Source organism: Neofelis nebulosa, chromosome 3 (assembly GCF_028018385.1).
Source record: "Neofelis nebulosa isolate mNeoNeb1 chromosome 3, mNeoNeb1.pri, whole genome shotgun sequence".
NCBI lineage: Eukaryota > Metazoa > Chordata > Mammalia > Carnivora > Felidae > Neofelis > Neofelis nebulosa.
Genome location: NC_080784.1, coordinates 59,900,018 through 59,925,200, shown reverse-complemented (window position 1 = coordinate 59,925,200; position 25,183 = coordinate 59,900,018). Strand labels below are relative to the sequence as shown.

The window sequence follows — 25,183 nt, the reverse complement described above, 5'->3', positions numbered from 1 at the left end:
TGGTTGTAAAAACTCATGATAATCAGCCCCTTTTGTTTTGCCCGTCAAGTGTTTTTCTTGTGCAATCCCCTGTATACTGCCTGCTCTCTCCCTCTCACTCTCCTCCAGCTCCCCTCTATAGCACCCACCATTCTTTTTTCCCCTAGATCACGTCTCCACACCTTCTACCTTCTACCTTCCATGATGTGGACTCTTTTCTGCCTCTAGTTATGTAGTTTGTTCTCTCAGACCTCAGATGGATTTCTTGGGTGTTCAGAATGATTTGATATTTATCCAGTTGTGTTAGAGGGACAAGACTCCACACCTTCCTTCCTCCCTTCCTATCCTAAGATTATTTTTTAAAATCCCTATTATCCTCTTTTGTCATTTCATTTTTGGATGGTTTAAGTTGATAGTCTGTTTAGAATTTATTTTGAAGTAAAGAGGAAGTAATCTAATTATTTCCCCAAGATCGCTATAATAACTTGTAAAACATGACTTAATGAATCTTTTATCTCAACTGATTTGAAATACTGCTTTTTATTCCCATTTTTATTTTGATCTATGTCTTGACTTTCTGATGTATTCTGTTGATCTATCTTTTCATTGCCAAAATCAAACACTTTGGATTTCTCTAGATTTATAACACATTTGAATATCTATATTTTCTATTAGTTTATGATCCTGACAGTATTATTAAGTTTATTTCTACTTCATTTCATTATGGTTTCATACTGTTTTTCTTTCAGAATTACTGTGATTATCTTTGCTTAGTGCACAGTAAACTTTTATAAATGTTACATGTGTAGTTGCAATAGAAAGCATGTTTGCTGATGAAAATTTTCATGTATAGCTTTGAGGTCAAGAATGAGAACTGGATTGTTTCTATCTTCTGAATTCTTATTTGTGTGTTTATTTTCTGAAAGCTCATTCATATTCTGAGAGAGGTATGTTAAAATCTCAGAATATGATTCTGGATATATCACACTTCAGCATTTTTCCAGCTTTTCAATTTTTTAAAAAGTTTATTTATTTATTTATTTTGCGAGAGACAGAGACAGTGAGAACTGGGGTGGGGGGATGGAGGGGTGGGTGCAAAGAGAGAGGAAGAGAGAGGGAATCCCAATCAGGCTCTGCACTATCACTGAAGAGCCCATTGTGGGGCTCAGACCCACAAACCGCAAGATCACGACTTGAGCCGAATCCAAGTGTCAGACGCTTAACCAACTGAGCCACCCAGGTGTCCCACCAGCTTTTCAATTTAATGCAATGTCACTTGGTGCAAAAATATTTCTGATCATTATGCTACTTTGGTGGGTTGTAACTGTTATCAATAACTGTCCTTTCAATCCAATTAAATTCTTTTTTGCTTCAGGTCACTTCTGTTTTCTTCCTTCTTGCCTTAGTTTGGTTATATTCTAATCTATTCCTTTATGTTAATGTATTTATGTCATTTGACTTAGGTGTCTTTTATAAACATATAGCTGGACTTTGTTGCTTCTATTAATATAGGCCTTTAACTGATCCTTATTTGTTTTGACTACTGGCATGATTGGTCTTACTTCTGCCATCATATTTTAGGCTTTTTGTTTTGTGTTTATAATGCTTTCTTGAATTTTTCCCTCGACTCTTCCTGGATTTATTACATCTTCTTTCTTTCTTTTGTAGTAGACTTTACTTTTTAGAACACTCTTAAAGTTCATAGAAAATTGAGCAGAAAGCACAGAGAACTTCCGTATACTCCTTCTCCTCCACCCCTCCACCCCTTCCCCAATGTTAACACCTTGTACTGGTGTGGTACATTTGTTATAATTCGTGAGTGAATATCAATACGCTATTATTAACTAAGGTCCATAGTTTACATCAGAGTTCACTCAGTGTTGTATACTTCTATGGACTTTGGCCAGTGCATGATGGCCTATATTCTCCATTATAGTACCCTACAGAATGGTTTTGCTGACCTGAAAATCTACTGTGCTCCATCTGTTCTTCTCTTCCTCCCTTTCCCCCATCTCAAGACCCCAACAACCACTGATCTTTTTATTATCCTTATAGTTCGCCTTTTCCACATTGTTATATAATTGGAATCATACATTGTGCTTTCTTTTTATTTTTCTTTTTAAATTTTTTTTTAACGTTTATTTATTTTTGAGACAGAGAGAGACAGAGCATGAACAGGGGAGGGGCAGAGAGAGAGGGAGACACAGAATCTGAAACAGGCTTCAGGCTCTGAGCTGTCAGCACAGAGCCCGACACGGGGCTTGAACTCATGGACCGTGAGATCATGACCTGAGCCAAAGTCGGACACTTAACCGATCAAGCCACCCAGGCGCCCCTGTACTTTCTTTTTAAAAGATTTATTTTTTCTTCCATTAAAAAATTAAGACTATATATTTTTAGAGCAATTTTAAGTTTACAGCAAAATTGAAGGGAAGGTACAGAGATTTCCCATATACCTGCTGCTCCCACACATGCCTAGCATCCCCTTTCTATTATGCTTTCTTTATTCCTCTTTTTCCTACTCTAGAGGTCTGGAAATTATATATCCTGAATCTATTCTACTAGTAGATGTGCCAACATTTTATTAATCATTTTGTAACTATGCTTCTCAAGCAAAATAAAAATTTAAACTATATCTGAAAACTCCCCCATAACTGGATGAAAAGTTAAACATCCCTTACTTATTCCTTCTTTTTCTCTTTTCTCAATGTCCAAATTTAGTTAAAATAATCTGAATTTTTACTTCCAGTTTGAAATGCAAATGTTTAAATATAGTCTGTTCTAGTCAAGAATCCTTTCTTAACAATTGCTTTAAATATTACAAGTACTTTATCACATCTACTTAACAGTAAGTTTTACTGGGTTCGCAGCTCACTGCTTTTTCTTTTATACCACATCTTTCTATTTCTTGAGGTTTTTATTCTGATTCATTGTTATTTCACCAGAATACTTCTTTGAGTAATTTTTTTAAATAAAGGAGGTATAAAAGAGAAGCTTTCTGGGTCTCCCTGTGCTGAAACTGACTTTCCTTTGTCTTCATGGAGGAGTGATCCTTTTACTTCAGAGTGCTGTCAATGTCACCCCACTATCTCTTAGCATTTATGTAGCAAATGAGAACTTCGGTGTCAGCCCTAGTGTCTTTCCTATGAGATAATTGTTTATTCTGAAGCTTATAAGATTTTCTATTTATCCTTTGAATTTCACATTTTTCATCAGGATATAACTAGGTATGAGTTTTCTTCCATCAGAATTTACTTTAATATGCCAAACTCATCCCCGCCTTAGAGGCTTTACACCAGCTCTTCCTTCTCATTGGAATGATCTTCTTCCACTCATTGCAAAATTGCCTCCTTCCCATCATTAGGCCTCAATTTAAACCCCTCAAATCCTTCACTGATCACCATATCTAAAACATCTTCTAATCATAGTCATTCTTGGACATATTTATTATTCTGTTTTATTTCTTCATAGTAGTTATCATGTTCTGATATTCTTGTATTTATTTATATGTGCTGATCCTGCACCCTCCCCACCCCCCCCCCCCAAGAAAACTGGAATATAAATTCCATGAGAGCAGAGACCTTTCCTATTTTATTTACTGTGTAGCTTTGGCTCTTATAATAATAGTGCCTTGTACACAGGAAGTGCTGGATGAATGACAGAGAAAAATATGAAATAGCAGAAGTTGATTTTCCTCTTTCTAGGATTTTCCACAAGATTTTCCATGTAATCAATTCTCTTTCCTCTATTTAATTTTCCAGTCTCCTAAAACTTCATCCATTCTTCTGGTCTACTTCAAGGCTTTTGGTGAGAAGTAACTACACACACACACACACACACACACACACACACACACACACACACCTGCAAGAGGGCAAATATATACACACAGAATGAAACTTCAGGGGAGAACTGAATTATTCAGTTGATTTAATAAAGTTCACAAAATCTCTGGAGTGTGTGGTAGAACTCCCAACCTCTGTTACACATTATTTAAATTATCTGAAATATGATCCAGTTTTTATTCTTGTTTACTGCCTAGTCACAGTCAAAGAGTATTGAATGGTGCTTTTGTTGTGTCTTGCAACTATGATTCAACAGATATCAGGGTTATATTGTAAACTGATCTGCTTTGTTAGAGATTTAGTTTAATATGGTTTGGTTCGACCAATGTAATTAGACTTTGGCAATGGAAATTACTCTCAGAAATCTAATGTTAATATTAGAGCCATTTTCCTCAGCTATTATATCTGGAGCAAGTGGTTATGACTAAAAATTTGTATTTCTTACACTAGTGTTTTTTGTTTACCACATCACTATCTTGTTGAAAGGACCAGAGTTGAAGTTAAAGCTGTTTTGGGTAAAGTTTTGCAATGAGAAAGTTCTATTCTATTGGTAGATACTAGGTGTGCTATAAATATGTTGAAAGTATGAATATAGGTAAATAGTAAAAATGTTCAAACAAATGATTATTCTTTACTTTTTGTTATTAAATCTTTCTGGGATGATTAGGGATCTCACTGAGGACACAGAAGGAAGAAAGGTGAACATGATGGGAAGAGAAGAAAGTGCTTATGCTTGGATAAATATGAGCAATGACTTTATGTTGAATTTCTGCAAAATTCCCAAGATTTGTTGTTACTCTATAAAGCCAATTTGTTATAGGGATTGCTGAACAGGAAATGTAATAACTGTATCAAAACTAGTAGTCATTAGAGCTATTCACTAAATATACCAGTTCTCTGTCTGCCAGGCATGTGGTAGAATCATATTTCCTGGTGCCCTTGTGATTGTGTGGGCTTTGAGACCACTTGTGGACGATGAATTCAAAGCAGAAATGATGATGAGAAATGTCATGGTTAAGTTAGAGCATTTCATTAGTGAGGTGAGACCTTCTAGAACTCTCTTTTCTTGGGGTGCCTAAGTGGCTCAGTTGGTTAAGTGGCTGACTTCAGCTCAGGTCATGATCTTGCAGTTTGTGGGTTCAACCCCCACATCGGGCTCTGTGCTGACAGCTCAGAGCCTGGAGCCTGCTTCAGATTCTGTTTTTCCATCTCTGCCCCTCCCCTGCTCACACTCTGTCTCTGTCAAAAATCAATTGAAAAAAAAACATTAAAAAAAGTTTTTTTAGAACATCTTTTCTTCTGGCATGGTTATTAGCAGGGGTCCTGATAATTCCTTCTCCATTAGTCTGGGTCCTGGAGTGAGGGTGATAGTGTTCTCAGCTGAGTACCAAGAATCACTGATCATATATTGACCATATATTGTGAATTAGAAATAAATATTTCTTGTTTAAGACACTGTGTATTGGGGTAGTTTGTTAGTGCAGCATAGCCAGCCTAGCCCATCTGACCAATACACAGAACATAAATAACCTACTCCAAGGGAAAGTTTTACTTAATCTCTTATTTTAAATTCTATTTCTGAACCCCATTCTCTCACTCCCAATTCTCTGTTTTATTTCTTATGACCTTCCAACAGCTTTTGGATTTTACTTCAGCATTCAATCTTGAATTTTACTGACTTGCCCAACCTGATGGACACAGATAAAACACATATAACTTTCTTATAACTTTAACAGTTGAGGCATGTATTCTGTCTTCATCTTCCATTTCTATCATTTACTCATTTCTTCATTCATAAAACAAAATACTGAGCATTTTCTATGAGCCAGTTTTAACCACCAGGATAAATGGCAAACAAAAAGCCAGAAATTACATTCTATTTGGAATGCTAACAATTAATCAAATAATTATACAAATAAATGTAAAATTACAACAGTGCTAAGTGCTATGAAAAAGCGATATACACATTATCTGCCATCTGTCTATTGATAATAATGAAACAAATGAGACAAAATGTTTATAATTAGATCATGTCCATATATAGGAATGATGGTATACAGAAAATTTTGTACTATATCCACAACTTTTCTGGAAGTGTGAAATTCTGTCAAAATTAAAAAGGCTTTTTTCAGGGTACTAATTGGTGTGATAGGATGTACCTTTACTGGCCACAATCATCTGGGTTGGTAATCTCAGTTTAGTATTTGATTCAAACTCTTGACCAAATTGTATTGTTTGGAATTGCAGTCCCTATTTCTATATCTGTGCTAATCATTGTCCCTGCAAAACCTGTAGCACACACATGATAATAAAATGAAAGAAAATCCATTTTAAATTGCACTTTGTGTTAAAGTCAAAAGCTTTTCCCTTTTTATTGTTTTTAAAAAAGTGATATAATAAATGCAGGCAATCAGGCAAATATACAGGAGACCTAATAAAAAATGAAAATTACTCATCAGTAATCAGTCACTGACAATTACTATTAACATTTTGGTCAATTTCCTATCATACACTTTGGTTTTCATTGAGCAGTATTAACTATTTGTTGTATCACAAACCCTGAAACTTAGTTGCTTAAAACGATAAACACTGGGGTGCCTGGGTGGTTTAGTTGGGTAAGCATCTGACTTGATTTTGGCTCAGGTCATCTCACAGTTCATAAGTTCAAAACCAGTGCAGGGCTCTGTGCTGACGGCACATAGCCTACTTGGGATCCTTTATCTCTCTGCCCCGCCCCCCACATGGTGCTCTCTCTCAAAAATAAACTTTAAAAAATAAACAAACAAAAAATAATAAACACTATTTCACAATAATCTTAGCTGAGTGGTTGTGGATCAGAGTTTCTAATGAGATTGTAGTCCAGTTGTCAACTGGGATTGTAGTCATTTATAGGGCTGGAGAATCCATTGGCTCCCAACCACGTTCATGTGGTTATTGGCAAGAAGGCTCCCGTTTCTCACCAGGTAGGCTTCTCCATAGAGCTAGTGACATGGCATGGAAGCTGGCCACCCACAGTGAGTTCTAAGAAAGAGAGAGAGAGAACAAAACAGAAGCTATAGTATTTTATAACCTAATCTGGAGAGTGACATATCATTTCTGCTGTATTCTACTGGTCATACAGGCTAACCCTAGTACAGTGTGGGAGACAAGGGTGTGAACATAGTGCAAGGGTGTGAATACCAGTGGGTGGGAAACAGTGATGGACCGTCTTGGAGACTGGCTACCATATCACATTCTATCCCAAGCATTTTTACCACATTATAGAATATTTCCTATGCCCTTGTTTTAATGAAAATAATATTTAATTTATCAATAATTCAATCTAATTACTGTATTAATAATAATTAATAATATTTAATTGTATTATATTGCTGTAGGCTTTCAAAATCTTATATAAAGGGACATTACAAGTTATGAGGCTGTTATTTTTTTTAAATTACATGAGGGGCACCTGGGTGGCTCAGTTGGTTAAGTGATTCTTGAATTCGGCTCTAGTCATGATCTCACAGTCATGAGATCAAGCCCTGTGCTGGACTCTATGATGAGTGTGGAGCCTGCCTGAGATTCTCTCTCTCCATCTCCCTCTGCCCCTCCTCCACTTGCTTGGATGCACACACTCTTTCTCTCGAAATGAAATGAAATGAAATGAAATGAAATGAAATAAAACAAAATAAAATAAAATAAAAATGACACGGAATTTATTCATTGAACCCAATCAGTGCTGGCCTTTAAAGAGCTCACCTTGGGGAGTTTTGAACTTACTTCAGTGGTGTTAGGTTATTGTCACAAACATGCTTGGGATTCTTTTGAAATTACAGTTGGATTCTTGCAGCATATTACCTTCAATCAACTCAAAGGTGATATGAGACAGTTATGTTAACAAGCAGAACATATGTTGAATTTATTCTTGTTCTTCTGCTGTTCAGTTGCAATACTGAACCAGATGTATTAGTAAAAAAAATGTGTTTCTAACACTTAACTACAGCTTAACAAGATGATATTTCTTTGCAAAATAAATCACATTTGAATGAATTATGTATGGGAAGCACATGCTGATTCAGAGACTTCAGCTCTGTGGGCTCTGAATGTGCCCTACCCTCTGACCTTAACTTTCATGTACACCCACCTGCCCAGTGAGTATCCTGAACTTTTTTCCCTTTAAGTATAGTTCTTGGAGGGGCACCTAAGTGGCTCAGTCAGTTAAGCGTCCGACTTCGGCTCAGGTCATGATCTCGTGGTCCGAGAGTTTGAGCCACGCGTCAGGGCTCTGTGCTGACAGCTCAGAGCCTGGAGCCTGTTTCAGATTCTGTGTCTCCCTGTCTCTCTGACCCTCCCCCATTCATGCTCTGTCTCTCTCTCTCTGTCTCAAGAAAATAAATAAACCTTAAGTATAGTTATTGGAATAAGTACTATATTTACAGAATTTGTATTTATATAAACTTACATCTTCCAAAGTGTAATATTGTATTCACATTAGAAATCAATTTTTTTTTGCCAAAAGGAAATCATGGATTATGAAAGCAACATTAGGACAGAATCAAATCTTATTTGACTTTGTTTCCACGTGGTGCCTAGCACACAGTAGGTACTTAGTACATGTTTGTTGAATTAATGACACATTAAATCTTGTGCCATAAAAAAATGATGCTTAAGTTAATGATGCTTAGCCAGCAATCTAAATCTTAAAAGCAATCATGCTGATACTTGGTGCCACTGTTTCCTTTTTTTCAATTCTATGTTGTAACATTATAGAATTTATTCATTTTTTAAAGACTTTTTAAAGACTTTTTAAGGCATTATTTGGGCTAAACGTTTATTCATTTTTCAGAGACAGAGACAGGGTGCAAGTGGGGGAGGGGCAGAGAGAGAGAGACAATCCGAAGCAGGCCCCAGGCTCTGAGCTGTAAGCACAGAGCCTGACGTGGTGCTCAAACTCACAAACCATGAGATCATGACCTGAGCCAAAGTCGGATGCCCAACCAGTTGAGCCACCCAGGTACCCCAAAAGCTGGAATCATATTGTAACTTTCCCTGAATTTGTATAGCTTTAGTTGTGCCTTTCCCACCCTAAAAACTATTGCAGTTATTGGTTTTCTCCACAACACCCAGAAAGATGCATGTGTGTACCGTATATGTAATCATAGTCTTTCAAACAACTACTCAGGGGGTAGGATGAGGCAGTGGGGAAATAAGCAAATTGCTACCATTCTCCAAGAAAGCCAATGTTATATTAGCAGTTCTATTTTGGAGGAGGAAAATAATCCAATTTCAAGGCTGGCATAAGTATTAGGCTCATCACTCACTCACTTCCTTACATAGGTGGCAGAAAATTCTGTGATTTCATGCCAAGCCCTCCAACAAAGACACAGCATGGCTTTTTGCCTTACTTGGTTTCTTCCTATTTTAAAGTGAAAATTTATACTTCCAAAAAGAATTACAGGCAGCTTCCAATACTGAAACATTGAGACCAGACCATTAAAAATAAAAACAGTTCAAATCCTAATGAAAGGAATGGAAATTCCCTATAGGAGTTCTATAATGAGAAAAGTCATTGGTGCCCAGAAACATTCTGAGTATTATGCATTTAATGAGGCTCTACTGAAACCTTGGGGAACTAGCCATTCTCTCAATGTAAATGAGCAGTTCTGTGAGCATCATCCTCAATCATTGGTTACCTCTCTCTCTTTCTTTTAAAATTTAACTTTGCACTTATAGAAAAGTTGGCAGAGTAGAACAAGAACTCTTGAATACCCTTTACCAAAATCTATCAAATTGTTTACATGCTCCCCTATTTCCTTGCTTGATCATTCTCTCTCTCTCTCTCTCCTTCCCCCCGCCCTAACTCTACACACACACACACACACACACACACACACACACACACACACACCCCTTTTGGGGGAACTATTTGAGTGTAAGTTTGAGACATCATGCCCTTTAACATGAAATACTTTAGTGCTAAGAAAAGGACATTATCTTATGTAATCAGTACAATTATCAAAATCAGAAAAAATTCACAATGATATTATACTTACCTAGCTTATGGCTCTTACTCAAATTTTGTCAATTTTTTGGTTTATGTCCTTTAGAGTAAAAGAAAATAAAAGTTTTCTGGCCCAGGATTCAATCCATGAAGACATGTTGCATGTTGTTTTAATATCTCTTTAGTCTCTTTGAATGTGGTACACTTTCTCTGTCATTCTTTGTGTCTTTCATGACCTTAAAATTTTTGAAGAATATTTTGTATAATGCCCCTCAAGTTGAGTCTGTGTGGTCAGATTTAGGTTATGATTTTTGGTGAGGATATCAGAGATGTGATGCTGTGTCCTCCTTCATGCAGCATGTCAGGAGGCACGTGATGTTGGTTTGTTCCAATGTCGACTACTTTTTTGAAAGTCTACCTTCTATTCTATGATGTGAGGCAAAATGGTAACTTCTGAGACTTTTGGACTCATAAGTTAAAGGTGGCCCTGTACTAGTTATTCTCCATTTGTCTCCATCCTCAATCCATTCTCTCCCCTTCATTGCTTTACTCCATACCCTGGAGGCTGATTCCTGGGGACTGTATCACCTGGGCTTGTCTGCTTCTGGCTTCTTAACAGACTCAACCAATGGAGAATGCTAACAGGAGATCAAAGTATGAGGTCAAGGAATTCATTACCCTGGAATCTTCACTGCTTTGCTTTAGCTGCATATCTTTGGCAGTAGCTACCCCCTTCCATAGTTTCTGCTCTACTTCAACTCCATTTGTCCTCTCAGCCCAACAGTGGTAGTGGCTTCCTGTTGATATTAGTCTCTAGGTGCCTCAACATGCCTCGCTGGTTCTCTTAACTGCCTATAGGTCTAAAAGTAGTCCTTTGATGAAGATTCTTCATTTTTTTAAGATCTGAGTTGAATTCTGTTTTCTGCTAGTTGATGAAAATATCCTGAATAAAATGATCTGCCATTTTTGCAGCATTTACTTAGAACAATAAAAGCTTAGAAGAGAAATAGTTAAATGTTTTATCAGCACATATCCCAAGTTTATAACAGATTAAAATTTAGTCCAAAGGTTATGTCCAATAATTATTTATTTGATTATATAAACCATAAGTATTTAGATTTACATGGCATCTTTCCTCCAGAGAGTTAAAGGCTGGCAACCAAAGACAGGTAAGATAATTCTAAGTGACAGAGCAAGGGCCAGTCGTAGAATCAAATACAATTAAACCAATACAGATATAGCATTTTGCAATTCAAAGTGCTTAAAATACTCATTATCACATTGCTTCTTCACAGGGATTCTGTAAGATGAGTGTTGTTAATATTGTCACCAGTTTATAGTTGTCCAGCTCTGAGTTACTACTACTCATCAAATGGGCAGAATGTGTCTCCCATGCCCTGTGTTAGGGCCTGTTGTCTCCTCTAGGAGCCTTCACTCTCCTCCAAGTTACTTTCTCCACTTTCTAACACCTTTTACTTTGTCATAGTCTCTTACTTTTAGTTATCTTTCCCTGCTGATGTGTTAACTGATATTTAAGGTAATAGCGGATAATAATTTAAGATGTCACCTATCTTAGGGGGGCTCTAAGTTTTAATGGAAAACTCTGGAAGAGTTCTCTACTCAAAGGAAGGAAGATTTAATGGTGCAATCACATTTGGTAATTTGATATCACATTCTGGAATAATGAAATCCTACACACCACCTATTTATAAGGAGAGTCTGGGTGTGGCCACCAGAAGTACAGGGAATATGGTGTATACCTACCATGAGGTACAGCAGATAGAGAGGAAGTACTTTGGGTTTGCTTCTTTCTTTTTTCCTGAAGACCTATTTGCTTTCTTGTGAGGATGTAAGGGATTTGGAGATGAGGTCCCTGAGGCATCTGAGCCTGGTTGTGTGATCGTCTAGGCTCTAGCATCCTATATTCTTTTAATTTTTAAGGGAACAACAGGAAGGGTGACAAATGGATGGCTCCCATCATCAGAACATTAGAATGGAGAACCATTACTCTGCTTACTGTTCTCAAAGAGTGATGTATAAATGAAAACTTGGAAAGCCACTCCAAAATCCTGCTGGCATCTTACTCTCCCACAAAACTGTCATAAAGAAGAAAAATTTGGGTTTTGTAAAGCATTCCTTTTATATGTGTAGCTGTCTTCTTGGTTACAATAGGTAATTTCTCCTAGGTTAAGAGTATAATGTTTATTGGGTTTAGCGTAAAATTCCTGGAATGGACAGAGAAAAAGTTTGAAATGTTAGGTTTTCTTTTCTTCCTTATTTGTTAGGAACAGCACCTAAAGGGCTTAGGAATAATGATGGTATTTCTCCTATCCTGTTTTTTGCAGACCCAAACAAATGGAGGCAGTGCAGAACCAATCTCTGTCCTTAGCTCCCAAGAACCTTAAACTATGTGTCATTCCCAAACAGTGCATGAGGCAAAAAGCCATGTCTGTGGAAGGAAAGCAGGTCATAACAAAAGGGAGATCTACGTTGTGCCTGGGGAGAGTGGGAAAGACTAGTTATCAATGAGCAACTCCTTGTACTCCTACCCTGGACCTGATCAGAATATTCGAAACTGATACCTTGCCAGATGATCTGAGCCAGCACTTTCGAGAAATATCTCTTTTTCACATAAGGGAGAATTAGCTACCTTTCTTTCACCCAATGGTGGTAAACGCATAAATAACTTCCCTTGGGATTTGCAGATAGGATCAATAGTTTGTTTCTTTTCCCCTTACTTGACATGAAGGTAAGTTTCTAAAACAATTTTATTCCTTACTGCTGACATCTTAGTATATGTTGCTTTCATCCTTCATTTTTCAGCATCATGAGTGAACACTCATTCTTTTGACATTGGTCAATCCAGTCTCAATTCCAACCCTAAGCAGTCTGCATTCCCAATCAATGTTTCTACATCATTTATTCAGCAGTGACCCAGAAACTGCTGTATTCTAAATTCAGCCTGTGCAAAGTTTTAGTAGTTTCTTTCCATGTAAAAGTTAAAATTTAAAAAACAGTGAATGGTAAGAAAAGATTAATTTAATATAAACCTAACACAGAGACAATACTGCTCATAGCTTTGCCATCTGGGGTTTTCGTAAATTAGATTTAGATTATCTTTTACAAACTGTAGTTCACCTTCAAAGAGGCCAAATGCTATTTCCTGTCAGTTTTCTTAATTACCTGTCAAGCATAATTCCCCCTTTCTGAGCCTAGAACTGATTACAGTGAGGGAGGCATAAGCCACAACTGATCCTGCCATCATTTACTAGCAAAATAAAGTGGCTAAAATCAATGTATTGCTGCTGTCAGCCAAATTTTAGAATAAAATATTTAAGGGGCAACTGTTCTCTTCTTCAGAAAACTATACAGATGTAGAGGTTCCTTATTGTCTGGGGTTTCCAGATCGCCCCCCCCCCCCCCCCCCCGCTTAAGAAATCCCTTACATATGAAAAAAACTCCCCCTGTCCGGATGCAAGGACTGGTGAGTCATGGAGCCCAGAGAAGCACAATAGTCCATTATTAGAGTTAGAAGATGTAGGTGTTAAAAAGGATTGAAAAAAACCCCAGTCCTCACTTTCAGCCAGCCTACACATATCCTGGCTGTGAATCTCCATGGCACATTCAAGTTCTCGGAATGGTGCTCATTTTAGTCTTATGATTCAGAGTTTATGCATATTCTTTGAAATCCTATAGGGGTAGATGGTATACAAAAGCAGAAAGCAAGAGCTGAAAGAGCAAACATCTCCAGTGAAGGTAGGGGAAAGAGAGGAGAGAAGAAGAAATAATAGCATCTTGAGATTTTCCTCTTGTTGCTTTGTGGGTGGAGTGACATCTACTTCTGGTTCCATTTATTTCTCACTTTGAGGAGTGTCTGTGATTTTTCTCTGGGGGAGTGATAATATTGATTTGGGATATCTCCCTATATTGAATTATGCCAGCTTCTCCTTGAGAAGTTATGAATCATTCTGCATTGTGTGCTTCCATTCACCTACCCTTGAGAGAGAGGAGGAAAGAAGAAGAATATGCAGGTATTACAAATCGGACATATCCACACATGAATGCTCATGCTGTTACCTCTGATGGAATCCGACAGGTCTGTTCACTGACCTTCCCACTCCTCTTGTGCATGCCCCACCCTTGCCTCACTGGGAATGGTCCATGAGCCACTCCTGTGTACAAATGCCATTCACCCTTCCAAGTTCAGCTTAGGTCTCTATCGTCCACAGTGCCTTCCACCGACACTTCTGGACTCTTTTAAGTCATTATTGCACAGCTTCTGTATATGTTTGTTTCTTGTTTTTATTTTCCACCTGGAATGTAAGCAATTCCAGGACCATATTGTTGATAAATGTCTTTTATAGTCACACAGCAGCAAGCACAGGGCACATTGTGGGCTCCTCAGTAAATACTGGTAGAAAGTGTGAGTTGTAAAGAACACTTAGGGCTAGGAATTTACTGCCAGAAAGAAGAGAAGGGACAAGAAGGGATGCAGAAGGGGTGGGAAACTCAGCCTAAAGCCACCCAGCTGACCATTTGCTTATGAAATACCTTCACCTGTTCTTGGAGAGAGTGGAATGTGTATTTGTTTTCCATATCCAACAGCTGAAGGATAAAAATGTCCCAGTTTAAATCTCTTTCTCGGGCATCAATCTGGTCTCTAACTGGGTTGCTTTTCTCTCGGGTTTAGTTCTCCAGGGAGTAGGCTGGGGGACACTTGTGCTCCAGGGAGTCCTGGTGGGGGAAGCATTGAGAAGGCAGTGTCTGTGTCAGCAGGGGGAGGGTGGGGTCAGAGGCTCCCCCTTCACCTTCTCCACCTCAACTCCCTCCAGGGATTTTAGAGACTGGGAAATTTTCCTTGATAATGTTTAGTTTCTGAAAGGATGTAAGAAAGAAACATTGGGGACCAATGTCCAGAAAATACTTTGCCCATCCTAGACAAACACTGGAAGGTGCTTGCCCTGGAAGGTGTAGCTATGACTGTGATTCTGAGTTAATCTTGCTCCATGAGGAAAAAAAAAAATCAAGGCCCAAAATCTGTTGGGATAATGGCCATGAGCAATGTTATAAGCTAAAAGATATATTGATATAGATGTACACACACAAATATAATATGTACATATTCACATATACATGTATAATTGATATATGATATATCACACATATAGGCCTACAGGCAGTTGACAAGTAGGAGATGAGGAAATGAATTGACCAATAACTTTGAGGTCTCTGGTATGTGACCTGCACTGTGCTGTGTGCTCTGAAGGATAAGTATAACAAAGCAAGCTGTCTAGATTGCCCTGCCCTTAAAATTAGTTTTTTTTTTTTTTTAATTTTTTTTTCAACGTTTTTTATTTATTTTTGGGACAGAGAGAGACAGAGCATGAACGGGGGAGGGGCAGAGAGAGAGGGAGACACAGAATCGGAAACAGGCTCCAGGCTCCGAGCCATCAGCCCAGAGCCCGACGCGGGGCTCGAACTCACGGACCGCGAGATAGTGACCTGGCTGAAGTCGAACGCCCAACCGACTGCGCCATCCAGGCGCCCCCAAAATTAGTTTTTTAATAAAGAAAAAAGGCAAAATATAGCTTCATGGGAATATCTAATGATTTTGGCCAGAGAAGTACCTCAAAGCAGCACCAGTAAGAACAGAAGATGTAAACCACTGAGTCAGGGATGCACAAAGTCCTATGTTTGAATGGGGTCAGACCCTGTGCATGAGGAGGAATTAGTGGGTGATCTGAGAAGATTCTTCTTGCCCTCAAGTCGTCTCCCTAGTGGGTTTCATGACAGTTCCCCTGTTTTATCATTTGAAATTCCTGCTTTAGTTACTATCTCAGTTTCCATAACAAAAATAAAGCACTTACTACTGAAGCTCTCCATTCCACTGTTTTCAGCCTTTTAAAGCCTATTTTCTCCTGGCGTGCACAAAGCATGCTCTCCTTTAAAGTTATTTCATATCTTGAAATAAACAAAATAGGGGCGCCTGGGTGGCTCTGTTGGTTAAGTGTCCAACTTCAGCTTACGTCATGATCTCATGGTTTGTGAGTTCAAGCTCCACATCAGGCTCTGTGCTGACAGCTCACAGCCTGGAGCCTGCTTTGGATTCTGTGTCTCCCTCTTTCTCTGCCCCTCCCCTGCTTGCTCTCTCTCTCTCTCTCTCTCTCTCTCAAAAATAAACACTAAAAAAATAAAGTAGTGTGACTAAAAACAAAGCAAATATTTTATTTCAATCACTTTTTCAAGCTACAAGGCCTTCTCATGCTTTCCTGATTGAGAATCACTACATAGATGCACATAGACTGTAAACTCGGTGTGGAGATGGACTTTTATCTTTTTCCCTGCTGTTTCCCCAGCTCCTAGGTGTATCCAGAGCACTATAGGGGCTCCATGATGAAGAAGATCAAGGCACAAAATTGGTGGGGATGTTGTATTTACAGAGTAGCGGCAGCCATGGGGATGTGTCCTGGAAAGTCTGTTCTAGTCTTCTTTAGTCAACTTGGGGTGGTGATTTCCAGGGAAGACTCAGAAAGCTGCCCTTAGCAGAGGAGGTACAGGCTTATAAATTTCCATAGGGGAGAAGGAAGGACAGCAGTAAAAAGCCACCGATGGCTTTGTAGCTATAAGATTGTCATCAGGGAAACAGACTGTGAGTCCTAGGGCAGAGGCAGGTTCTGAGCAAGTGAGAGGGGAAATTGCCTCCTCTGGGGACGGAGGTGAAGCAGGGACTGGTAGGTGGCTTTGGAGTGAAACAGATGATCTCATCCACTGCTCCCAACTCCTCAGCTTCTTCTCATGTATTTACAGTAGGATCCAGGGTTCTTTCCATCGGCTGTACCTCCAGCCTCATCTCCTGTCCTGCTCCCTCTTGCTGATTGTTTAACCCCACATCTCTGCGATTGTTAACTCCGGCATGCTACACCCACCGCCACCCCCTCAGCCTTCAGTCACACTCTTCCCTCTGCTTGGAAGTCTGCTTCCCCTGAAAGAGGAAGGGGCCTTCATTCTGGCCTGCTTGGGCTTTATCTTCCCTGAGAAGCCTTCCCAGGGCACCTCATCCAAAATGGTGCCCCTTGTTCTGTCACTGTCCTCTCAATCTGCTTCATTTACCTTTGTGATAATCCTCATTCCCTGACTACACAACTGGATCTAGATCTATTTGTATATACACACATACACATATATTTGTCTATTGTCTTTTTCCCCTACCTGAATGTAAGCTTCCTGCTATATTACCAGGTCCTAGAACAGTGCCTGGGTCATAGAAGGCATTTATCAAATATTTGTGGATTAAAGGGCTGAAGAGATAGGGCTTTGAATCTAGGTCTGGTTATTTATTGGTTGTGTTATCTTGGGAAAATTACTTGACTTCTTTAGCCTGGCTTTTGTGTTCTGTAAACCATGTGGATTACACCCATTTTACTAGATTATTGTCCAATTATAACATATATAAGCCCCTAGTACAAAGCCTGGTACATAGCAAATGCCCAGTAAATGATGAATATGATTGTCAGCTTGGTTTAGGATTTTAAATAATCTGTGCTTTCCCATTTACAACTCAGAAGCGCTTTCTAGCTTGCATCCTGTTCTGTGACTTTTCTTGAACTAAGAGTGCAAAGTGGTGCTGAAGCTCCTGTTTAGAAGTATAATGGAAATGCCAATTTTAGTGAGATGCTCAAAGGGGAAAAAAATCACAAACTTTAGTTTTTCTTAAAAATGACATACCATCTTTTCCCAGTGGAGGAGAGATGTTTTGACCTTCTTCTTTATTGTTTCAGTTTATGGGAAGAACATATGAGTGAGCGTATGTGTATGTGTCTTGTAAGCTCATTTCTAATCAGCCCCCTGGGAATGCTGGATCTGAGAAACACTTTGTCCTTCTGAGGAACAAAACCCTTCCCAGGTAAATGCCCTTGGAACATGTGTTTATTTGTTTTGATTCTTGGGCATATTGAGGGATGGCAACAGTCAGGAAGTATAAAAAAAAAAAAAGAAATCTAACAATAGAACCAGCTCAGTCTTTGTCAGCGCATTTTTTCTAAAGAGACAGATGATACTTGAAAGTGTGGATGTGAAGACCTGGTTTATTTATTTAAGCCACTATGTATCTATTTAAACAAAAAGACCCATGAAGAAAATCTAATGGATGAGAAAAGCAGAATTTATTGCCAAAAATATATTAGGATGTGCCAGATAAGATTAATATTTTCTTTCCAGAAAAATGTTTTCTATCATGCAGTGTTGCATAGTTTGTGTTTGTTTATTTGAGAGTTTGTATCTTGGGACATTAGTCACAAGAGTTACTACTTTCTTTTACCATGAAAGATAAAAAGAAAATCTTGGAGATATGGTCATGGGAAAAATAAGGTAAAGAGGGGCTTGCTTGCTGTAGAAAACATTGCTTTATAAATAATTGATGTACAAAATTTCTTGAAACTGGAAAAATATTGTATATGGAATTTCTCGTTTTATGAAAAATCAGTGAGAACATTATTTGCTAAAAGGGAGCATAAAACTATAATGGTTTTCTGGCTTTGATGATTAAAATTTTTACTTATTTCACATAATTCTCACTTCTCAGATTATTTAATTTAACATTTATTGTCTTTTTTCCTCTACTTTCCTATCTCCCAAAAGATGGGATTGGCTTATCTTTTGTTTATGAAAACAATATCTGATGGAGTCCTGGATTGAAACTCAAGGTCTCACTGAACATCTACCAATTAATTGTACTAGCTGTCATGTTGGTATATGGTCAATGGGGATGCTGATTAACTGAGTGACACTGGTACGCTTCTGTTCTTCTCCATGCTTCTCTTATTTATTCTATAGGAATAAGATTTTAGCTAATGAAATTATTCATTAAAAAGAATTTAAGTAGCCAAAAAAGAAGTAATGTTTATGCAGCATATTTCTGAAGAGATAATTCCTTGATTCTGTACTTGCTTTATGGAAAGAAGGACAAAAGAAAGACTTGGCAATTGGATTGTGTCCTGTAATATAAGGGCAGCTGTCAGGCTAATCCCTGGTGACCTCAGAAGATAAAAATGGGGTGCCAGCGGGGCGCCTGGGTGGCGCAGTCGGTTAAGCGTCCGACTTCAGCCAGGTCACGATCTCGCGGTCCGTGAGTTCGAGCCCCGCATCAGGCTCTGGGCCGATGGCTCGGAGCCTGGAGCCTGTTTCCGATTCTGTGTCTCCCTCTCTCTCTGCCCCTCCCCCGTTCATGCTCTGTCTCTCTCTGTCCCAAAAATAAATAAAAAACGTTGGGAAAAAAATTTAAAAAAAAAAAAAAAAAAATGGGGTGCCAGCAACAATGGTTCTTTCTGACAGAGGGCTTTAGCCCCCTCTTGTCCCTCACTCTGCTGACCCTTTGGAGTTGTGTCTGATTCTCAGAACCTCAGGCCCAGGTCCTGGGAGTTGTGGGATAGAGGAAGGTGGTATGATGTAATAATTTTCAATTTTCTTTTTTAAAATTTATTTAAAAGTTCTATTTTATTTTATTTTTTAATTTAAATTCAAGTTAGTTAACATACAGTGTAATAATGGTTTCAGGAGTAGAATTTAGTGATTCATCACTTACATACAACACCCAGTGCTCATCCCAACAAGTGCCCTCCTCCTTAATGCTCATCACCCATTTAGCCCATCCCCCCACCCACCTCCCCTCCAGCAACCCTCAGTTTATTCTCTGTGTTTTAAAGTCTCTTGTGGTTTGCCTCCCTCCCAGTTTTTATCTTATATTATTTTTCCTTCCCTTCCCCTATGTTCATCTGTTTTGCTTCTTAAATTCCACATATGAGTGAAATCATATGTATTTGTCTTTCTCTGACTGACTTATTTCACTTGGCATAATACACTCTAGGTCCATTCACATTGTTGCAAATGGCAAGATTTCATTCTTTTTGATGGCTGAGTAATATTCCATTGTGTGTGTGTGTGTGTGTGTGTGTGTGTGTGTGTGTGTGTGTACTTACCCATTCAACAGTCGATGAACATTTGGGCTCTCTCCATAATAATTTTCAATTTTCAATACTGACTTTTGGTCTAGGGTAATCATTATTGTGGAAAGTAAAACAATTCTTGATTATGAAGTTCAAGATAAATTAATAGCTGACATTTGCTCATATGTTTCTGTCTGACATCTGGAAACCAAGTGTTTATGCCCATGCAATGAACATCACTTAAAAAAAATTTTTTTAAACGTTTATTTATTTTTGAGAGACAGAGAATGAGCAAGGGAGGGGCAGAGAGAGAGGGAGACACAGAATCCGGAAGCAGGCTCCAGGCTCTGAGCTGTCAGCACAGAGCCCAACGTGGGGCTTCAACTCACAAGGTCTGAGACCATGACCTGAGCCGAAGTTGGACGCATAACCAACTGAGCCACCCAGGCGCTCCACTTTTGATGCACACAAGTCACATGTTATGAGAATAAAATAAAAAGCAGGTAATTACTGAATGTAGTATTTTGGAGGTTTGATGACCATGGAAGATCATTTGGCACAATTTCTACAGTCGTTGCTTTGGTTTTGTCATTTTTATTTCTTGTCTGGATAACTGAATTAGCTTTGCACTTGGACCTCTTCCTCAACAGCCACTCCCAGCTGTCCTCCATACTGCTGCTAGAGTGAACTTCTCAAAACCCAAACTCGATCAAGTCACACTTTATTTAAAATTCTGCACTGGGTCCTTATCACTATTAGACTGAAGTCCAAAATTCCTTAACAAGGTGTTCAGTGAAATCAGGTTTTTAAAAATTTGTTTGAATTTGAAAATTCTGTTGGGAGGGTTACCAGCAGACAGACAGAGAGAGAGAGAGAGAGAGAGAGAGAGAGAGAGAGAGTGTGTGTGTGCGCACGCATATGTTTATTTTTGCCTTCTGGGGATGGAGGTTGGAATTTATCTTTGGGAGATTCCCTTTGTTTAGAGATACCATTCTGATAGTCACTTTTGGTTATGCAGAATAATAGAAGTAGTAATGATGTAAATATTATTCTTGTGAATGGCTGAAACTGATGAGATATTCCAAGTGAAAGTGCTGCAGAGTGGGATATTATATGCCCTATTTAATAATATAATACTTACAATGAATATTTATGGAGCCATATCCTATGTGCCAGATACTCTTCTAGGCTTTTTCTGTATGTTGATTTAACATTCATACTAACTCTTTTACAATCCCTTACTATTGACAAAATAGATGCACAGAAAGGTTCAATAACATGCCCAAGGTCACATAGACAAGTAACTGGTAGAATTGGGATTTCAACCCAAGTAGTGTAATTCCAAAGCTCACATTCTAAAGCTCTATGCTCTATAGCTTCCATTATGTTAGCAGGGCTAGGCTCCTGCAGAGTTTAAGACATTCTTCCCAGCAGCAAATCTGGATATATGGTGGATTATTTTTCTAAACATTTGTGTATGGGAAGTAAGATCTTCAGCTAGATCATGAATGGAGAAATATGCTGTTTTAATCTCTTCAAGCCACTCTGGAGGAAAGACTATAAAAGTACAGTGCAGCCAGAACCAAGATGTCAATGTCCCATGTTGATATTTCTTAAGAATGAATCACTCAGGGGCGCCTGAGTGGCTCAGTCGGGTAAACATGGGACTCATGATTTCAGCTCAGGTCATGGTCTCTTGGTTCACTGTCAGCATGGAGCCTGCTTGGGATTCTCTCTCTCCCTTTCCCCTCACTCTCTTTTCCCTCCCCTTCTGGTGTGTATTCTCTCTCTCAAAATAAATAAATAAATAAACATTAGAAAAGAAGAATGAATTGCTCAGATATTAGATATTGAGAACTATCCTGTGGATACTTCTTTTTATCTTATTTGATCCATCTTATTTTACACTTTTGAGAGTAAAAGGTGGTGTTTTATTTGGAGAGGTTGACTGTTCCTACTGTCAGTCATTCTGGGGAAGATAAACCAAAGATAGGCACTTGAGAAAATTTTTTTTGAAGGTGCTCACTGAATTGGACCTAGACTGATAATGTGGGGTTTTGGTGAAGCGGGGTATCCCTTAGGTAAAGATTGAACTATCCTGAGTACTCAGTAGGGATTTAAGGATTGGGTTGGGCCTCTGGGGTCTAAGATCAGTCCCTTCTATTAACAGTTGTAAATAAATCTGTTTGTTACACTTTCCCCTGAACATCCCAACCTTTTGTTAAAGTTTTGTTAAGGGTCATAATGAGGTATGGTGACTCTTTTCAAGACCAGAGAAGAATTGGCAAGGGCCCCATCTGTCAATCCTACCCTTTTCTTGTTCTCCATGTGGAACAATTAGATTTCTACCCAACATTGCCCATTCTTTTAGGCCTCCATGATTGTCCACATGCTAGACTTGGAGGCTGTAATGGCAAATTTTGTGTATCAGTTTGGCTAAGTCACAGTACCCAGGTATTTGGTCAAATGCCAGTCTAGATGTTGCTGTAATGGTATTTTTAAAAATGATATTAATATTTAAATGAGTATACTTTGAGGAAAGCAGATGATCTTCATACCTTGAGTAAAGGCGGTGGGCCTCATCTAATCAATTGAAGCCCTTAAGAGAAAAGACTAAGGTCCCAATAGGAAGAGGGAATTCTGCCTTCAGATTGCTTCCAGACTGGAGCTGCAATACCAACTCTTCCCTGGGTCTCTAGTCTGCCAGCCTTCTCTGCAAATTCTGACCTGTCAACTTCCACAATCACGTGAGACAATTTCTTAAAATAAACCTCTATATGTGTATATAGAGAGATTCCCTAGAGAATCCGGAGAACTCTGGAGAACTCTGAGTAACACAAAGGCCCTTTTGCCCATCTCCCAATCCAGTTCTCTTTCTATTACACCTTGCTTCCAATAGCTGAAGCTTACAAATTATTAAAAGTGTAAAGAATCATGGCAGTGTTCATTACAATAGAACTAACAACTCAAAGAAATTATATTTTCAGGTAGTCTTTCCTCATAAAGAGTACTTGGAGATGTGCCTCTAATGAAGTGATTTCAGAAGAATATTTAGGTTATCCTGCTAGTAACTCATTCCTAGGGGTTGTGGGGATGTGATTGTTTTGTTCTTTGGACATTTTTAAAATTAACATTAATTGATTACTTTTTATGTGCCAGGCATTGTTTAAGGTGATAGGGCTACAACAACGAACAAGACACAAAAATTCATGCCTTTACAAATATTGAACTTTATTGGGGGAACAGACAATAAACAATATAAGTAAATAAAAGTATAATATGCCAATAATCAAGGAATCTTGTACATTTATGCATGTTGAGTGCAGTACAAGCATGCCACGTCTAAGGGAGGGCCATGACATTGTACACATCATGGCTTTATATATTTATTTCTACAGTGTTCTGGCAGATGGAAATCCATGTCTTGGAGAAAGATATTTTTTTTTTCTAATTTACACAAAGGTACTGTATGGGCTAGCGATATCCCTGTTAGTAAGAGTGAGCGTGTTATGAGGCTCCTCCAGACATTCAGGTAAGATTTGATGGTGGCATGAATTAGGAAGGTGGCGGTAGATGTGGTGAAAATCCTGAGGTCAAATTCTGTAAATATTGAAAGTAAAGCCAAAAGGATTTGCTACAGATTGGATGTGGGGTGTGAAGGAGGGAGTAGAGTTAAGATTGCCACCAGGGTTTTTGGTCTAAGCCTCTCAAAGAATTGAGCTGTCCTTAACTGGGGTGGGGACAACTTCAGGAGGAGTTGGTGTGGGGACAAAGACCAGCAGCTGGTCTTTGGACCTGTAAGGTTGGAATGTCTATTAGACACCATATGGAATGTTATATAGACAGTTGAATAGAATAGATGGATACAAGATAGGGCTGGATTACAAGAAAGAGGCCCAGACTAAAGATATAAATTATGTTTTTATGAGAGCTACTGTGAATCATTATTTGCCTTTTATTTTTATTTATTTTTGTTTGTTTTTTCATTATTTGCCTTTTAATGGTTTATATGGTGTTAGTAAATATATGACTCCCACCGAACATTAGTAACAAGTTCCTTCCTACTTCACACTTCTCTACCTTTAAATATGAACTGAATAAATAACATTTGTTTTAGTTTGCAATTCTGCCCCTGAAAAGCTTGCAAAATACCTTGAACAAATTATTATTGGGAGTATCTGCTTTTATAAACTTGTGAAATTAAAACTGTTAACTTTAGAGAGAAGAGTAGATAGTCACTGAATTTTCCTATAGGGAATTTGAATTTGACCATATATGATAACTCATTTGGAAGTATTTTGTATGGCAAGAGTAAGAGTCACTGTGGTTAGTATGTGCTGTTATCAGTTACCACAAGAATCTCTCGAAGACTAATTTTAGGAGCTTATAAAATTGGCAAAACGAGACTATATAACGCAAAAAAGCTGGGATGTTTTACAACACAAAGGAAATTGGCCATCTATGTCAGTAAAACAATTTGTGAGGAATGGAGGGCAATTTATAGGAATCAGCTATAAATATGCATGCTGCCAAAACTCTTCACTATCCCCAAGTAGATGATCTGTTTGCAGATTTTCTGCAGTTTCATGACCTGTGACTTGTGTTCATGGGCAGAAGAGAATTGTAGTCCTGGCACACACAAGTTGAGTATCTGTATGTATCAAAGTGCTTCCTAGAGGCCATTTTTATTGATTTCAGGACTGTTTATGGTTTTGAAATGTTTTCACCTCTGGCCCACTACCTTGCACAATCAAGTGCAGTTCGGAGAGCAGATCACTGCAGGCAACTTGATGTGTTCCAGACTAACTAACTCCATGGAGGTCATACTTTCAGCTTAATAAGTAAAAAATCCAAACTAAATCTTTTGTAACAAAAGATATCCTATTGGTTTTCATTTTGATAAATCCAAGTGTTCATACCTTGACATTATTAGTCTTTGATTTTTTAAAATATTTTTTTAATGTTTATTTATTTTTGAGATAGAGTGAGAGAGAGAGTGCAACCGGGGAGGGGCAGAGAGAGGGAGACACAAAATCCAAGGCAGATTCCAGAGACTGACGGGGTGGGGGGCTCAAACTCACGAACTGTGAGATCATGACCTGAGCCAAAGTCCGACACCTAACCAACTGAGCCACCCAGGTGCCCCTATTAGTCTTTGATTTTAAATGTCAGTTAATCTAATTGAATTACAATACAATAGTTAAGTAGCCTTTTATAATTCCACAGTCTAAAAAATTCAATGGTTAAAGTGTAAAATTCAATGGTTTTTAATATATCAGAGGATTATGCAACTATCACAACTATTTAATCTTCAAACATTTTTATGCCTCCTAAAAGAAACTCAATACCCACTAGCATTCACTCCCCATCTGCCTTCCTTCAACCAGCCCTAGGCCACCACTAATCTCCTTTTTGTTTCTATGAATTTGTCTATT

The 25,183-nt window shown here is 38.4% G+C and overlaps 1 protein-coding gene and 1 long non-coding RNA gene across 4 annotated transcripts in view; one reads left to right on the top strand and one right to left on the bottom strand.

Annotated features, from left to right (window-relative positions):
- The window catches only part of LOC131506869 (uncharacterized), a 201,345-nt gene that overhangs the window by 95,871 nt on the left and 80,291 nt on the right, over positions 1 to 25,183 (top strand). For 2 of the 3 annotated variants that reach the window (XR_009259200.1, XR_009259202.1), the window contains exon 4: positions 17,586 to 17,710. The exons of the other annotated variant lie outside the window; for it this stretch is intronic. This is a non-coding gene — a long non-coding RNA (uncharacterized LOC131506869). The remainder of the gene's footprint in view (positions 1 to 17,585; positions 17,711 to 25,183) is intronic. 3 annotated transcript variants of the gene reach the window in all.
- Positions 13,784 to 25,183, bottom strand: part of MFAP3L (microfibril associated protein 3 like) — a 128,435-nt gene continuing 117,035 nt past the window's right edge. Inside the window, exon 5 of the mRNA XM_058720913.1 lies at positions 13,784 to 13,803. Coding sequence (XP_058576896.1) covers positions 13,799 to 13,803 — 5 coding nt within the window. The 3' untranslated portion in view covers positions 13,784 to 13,798. The remainder of the gene's footprint in view (positions 13,804 to 25,183) is intronic.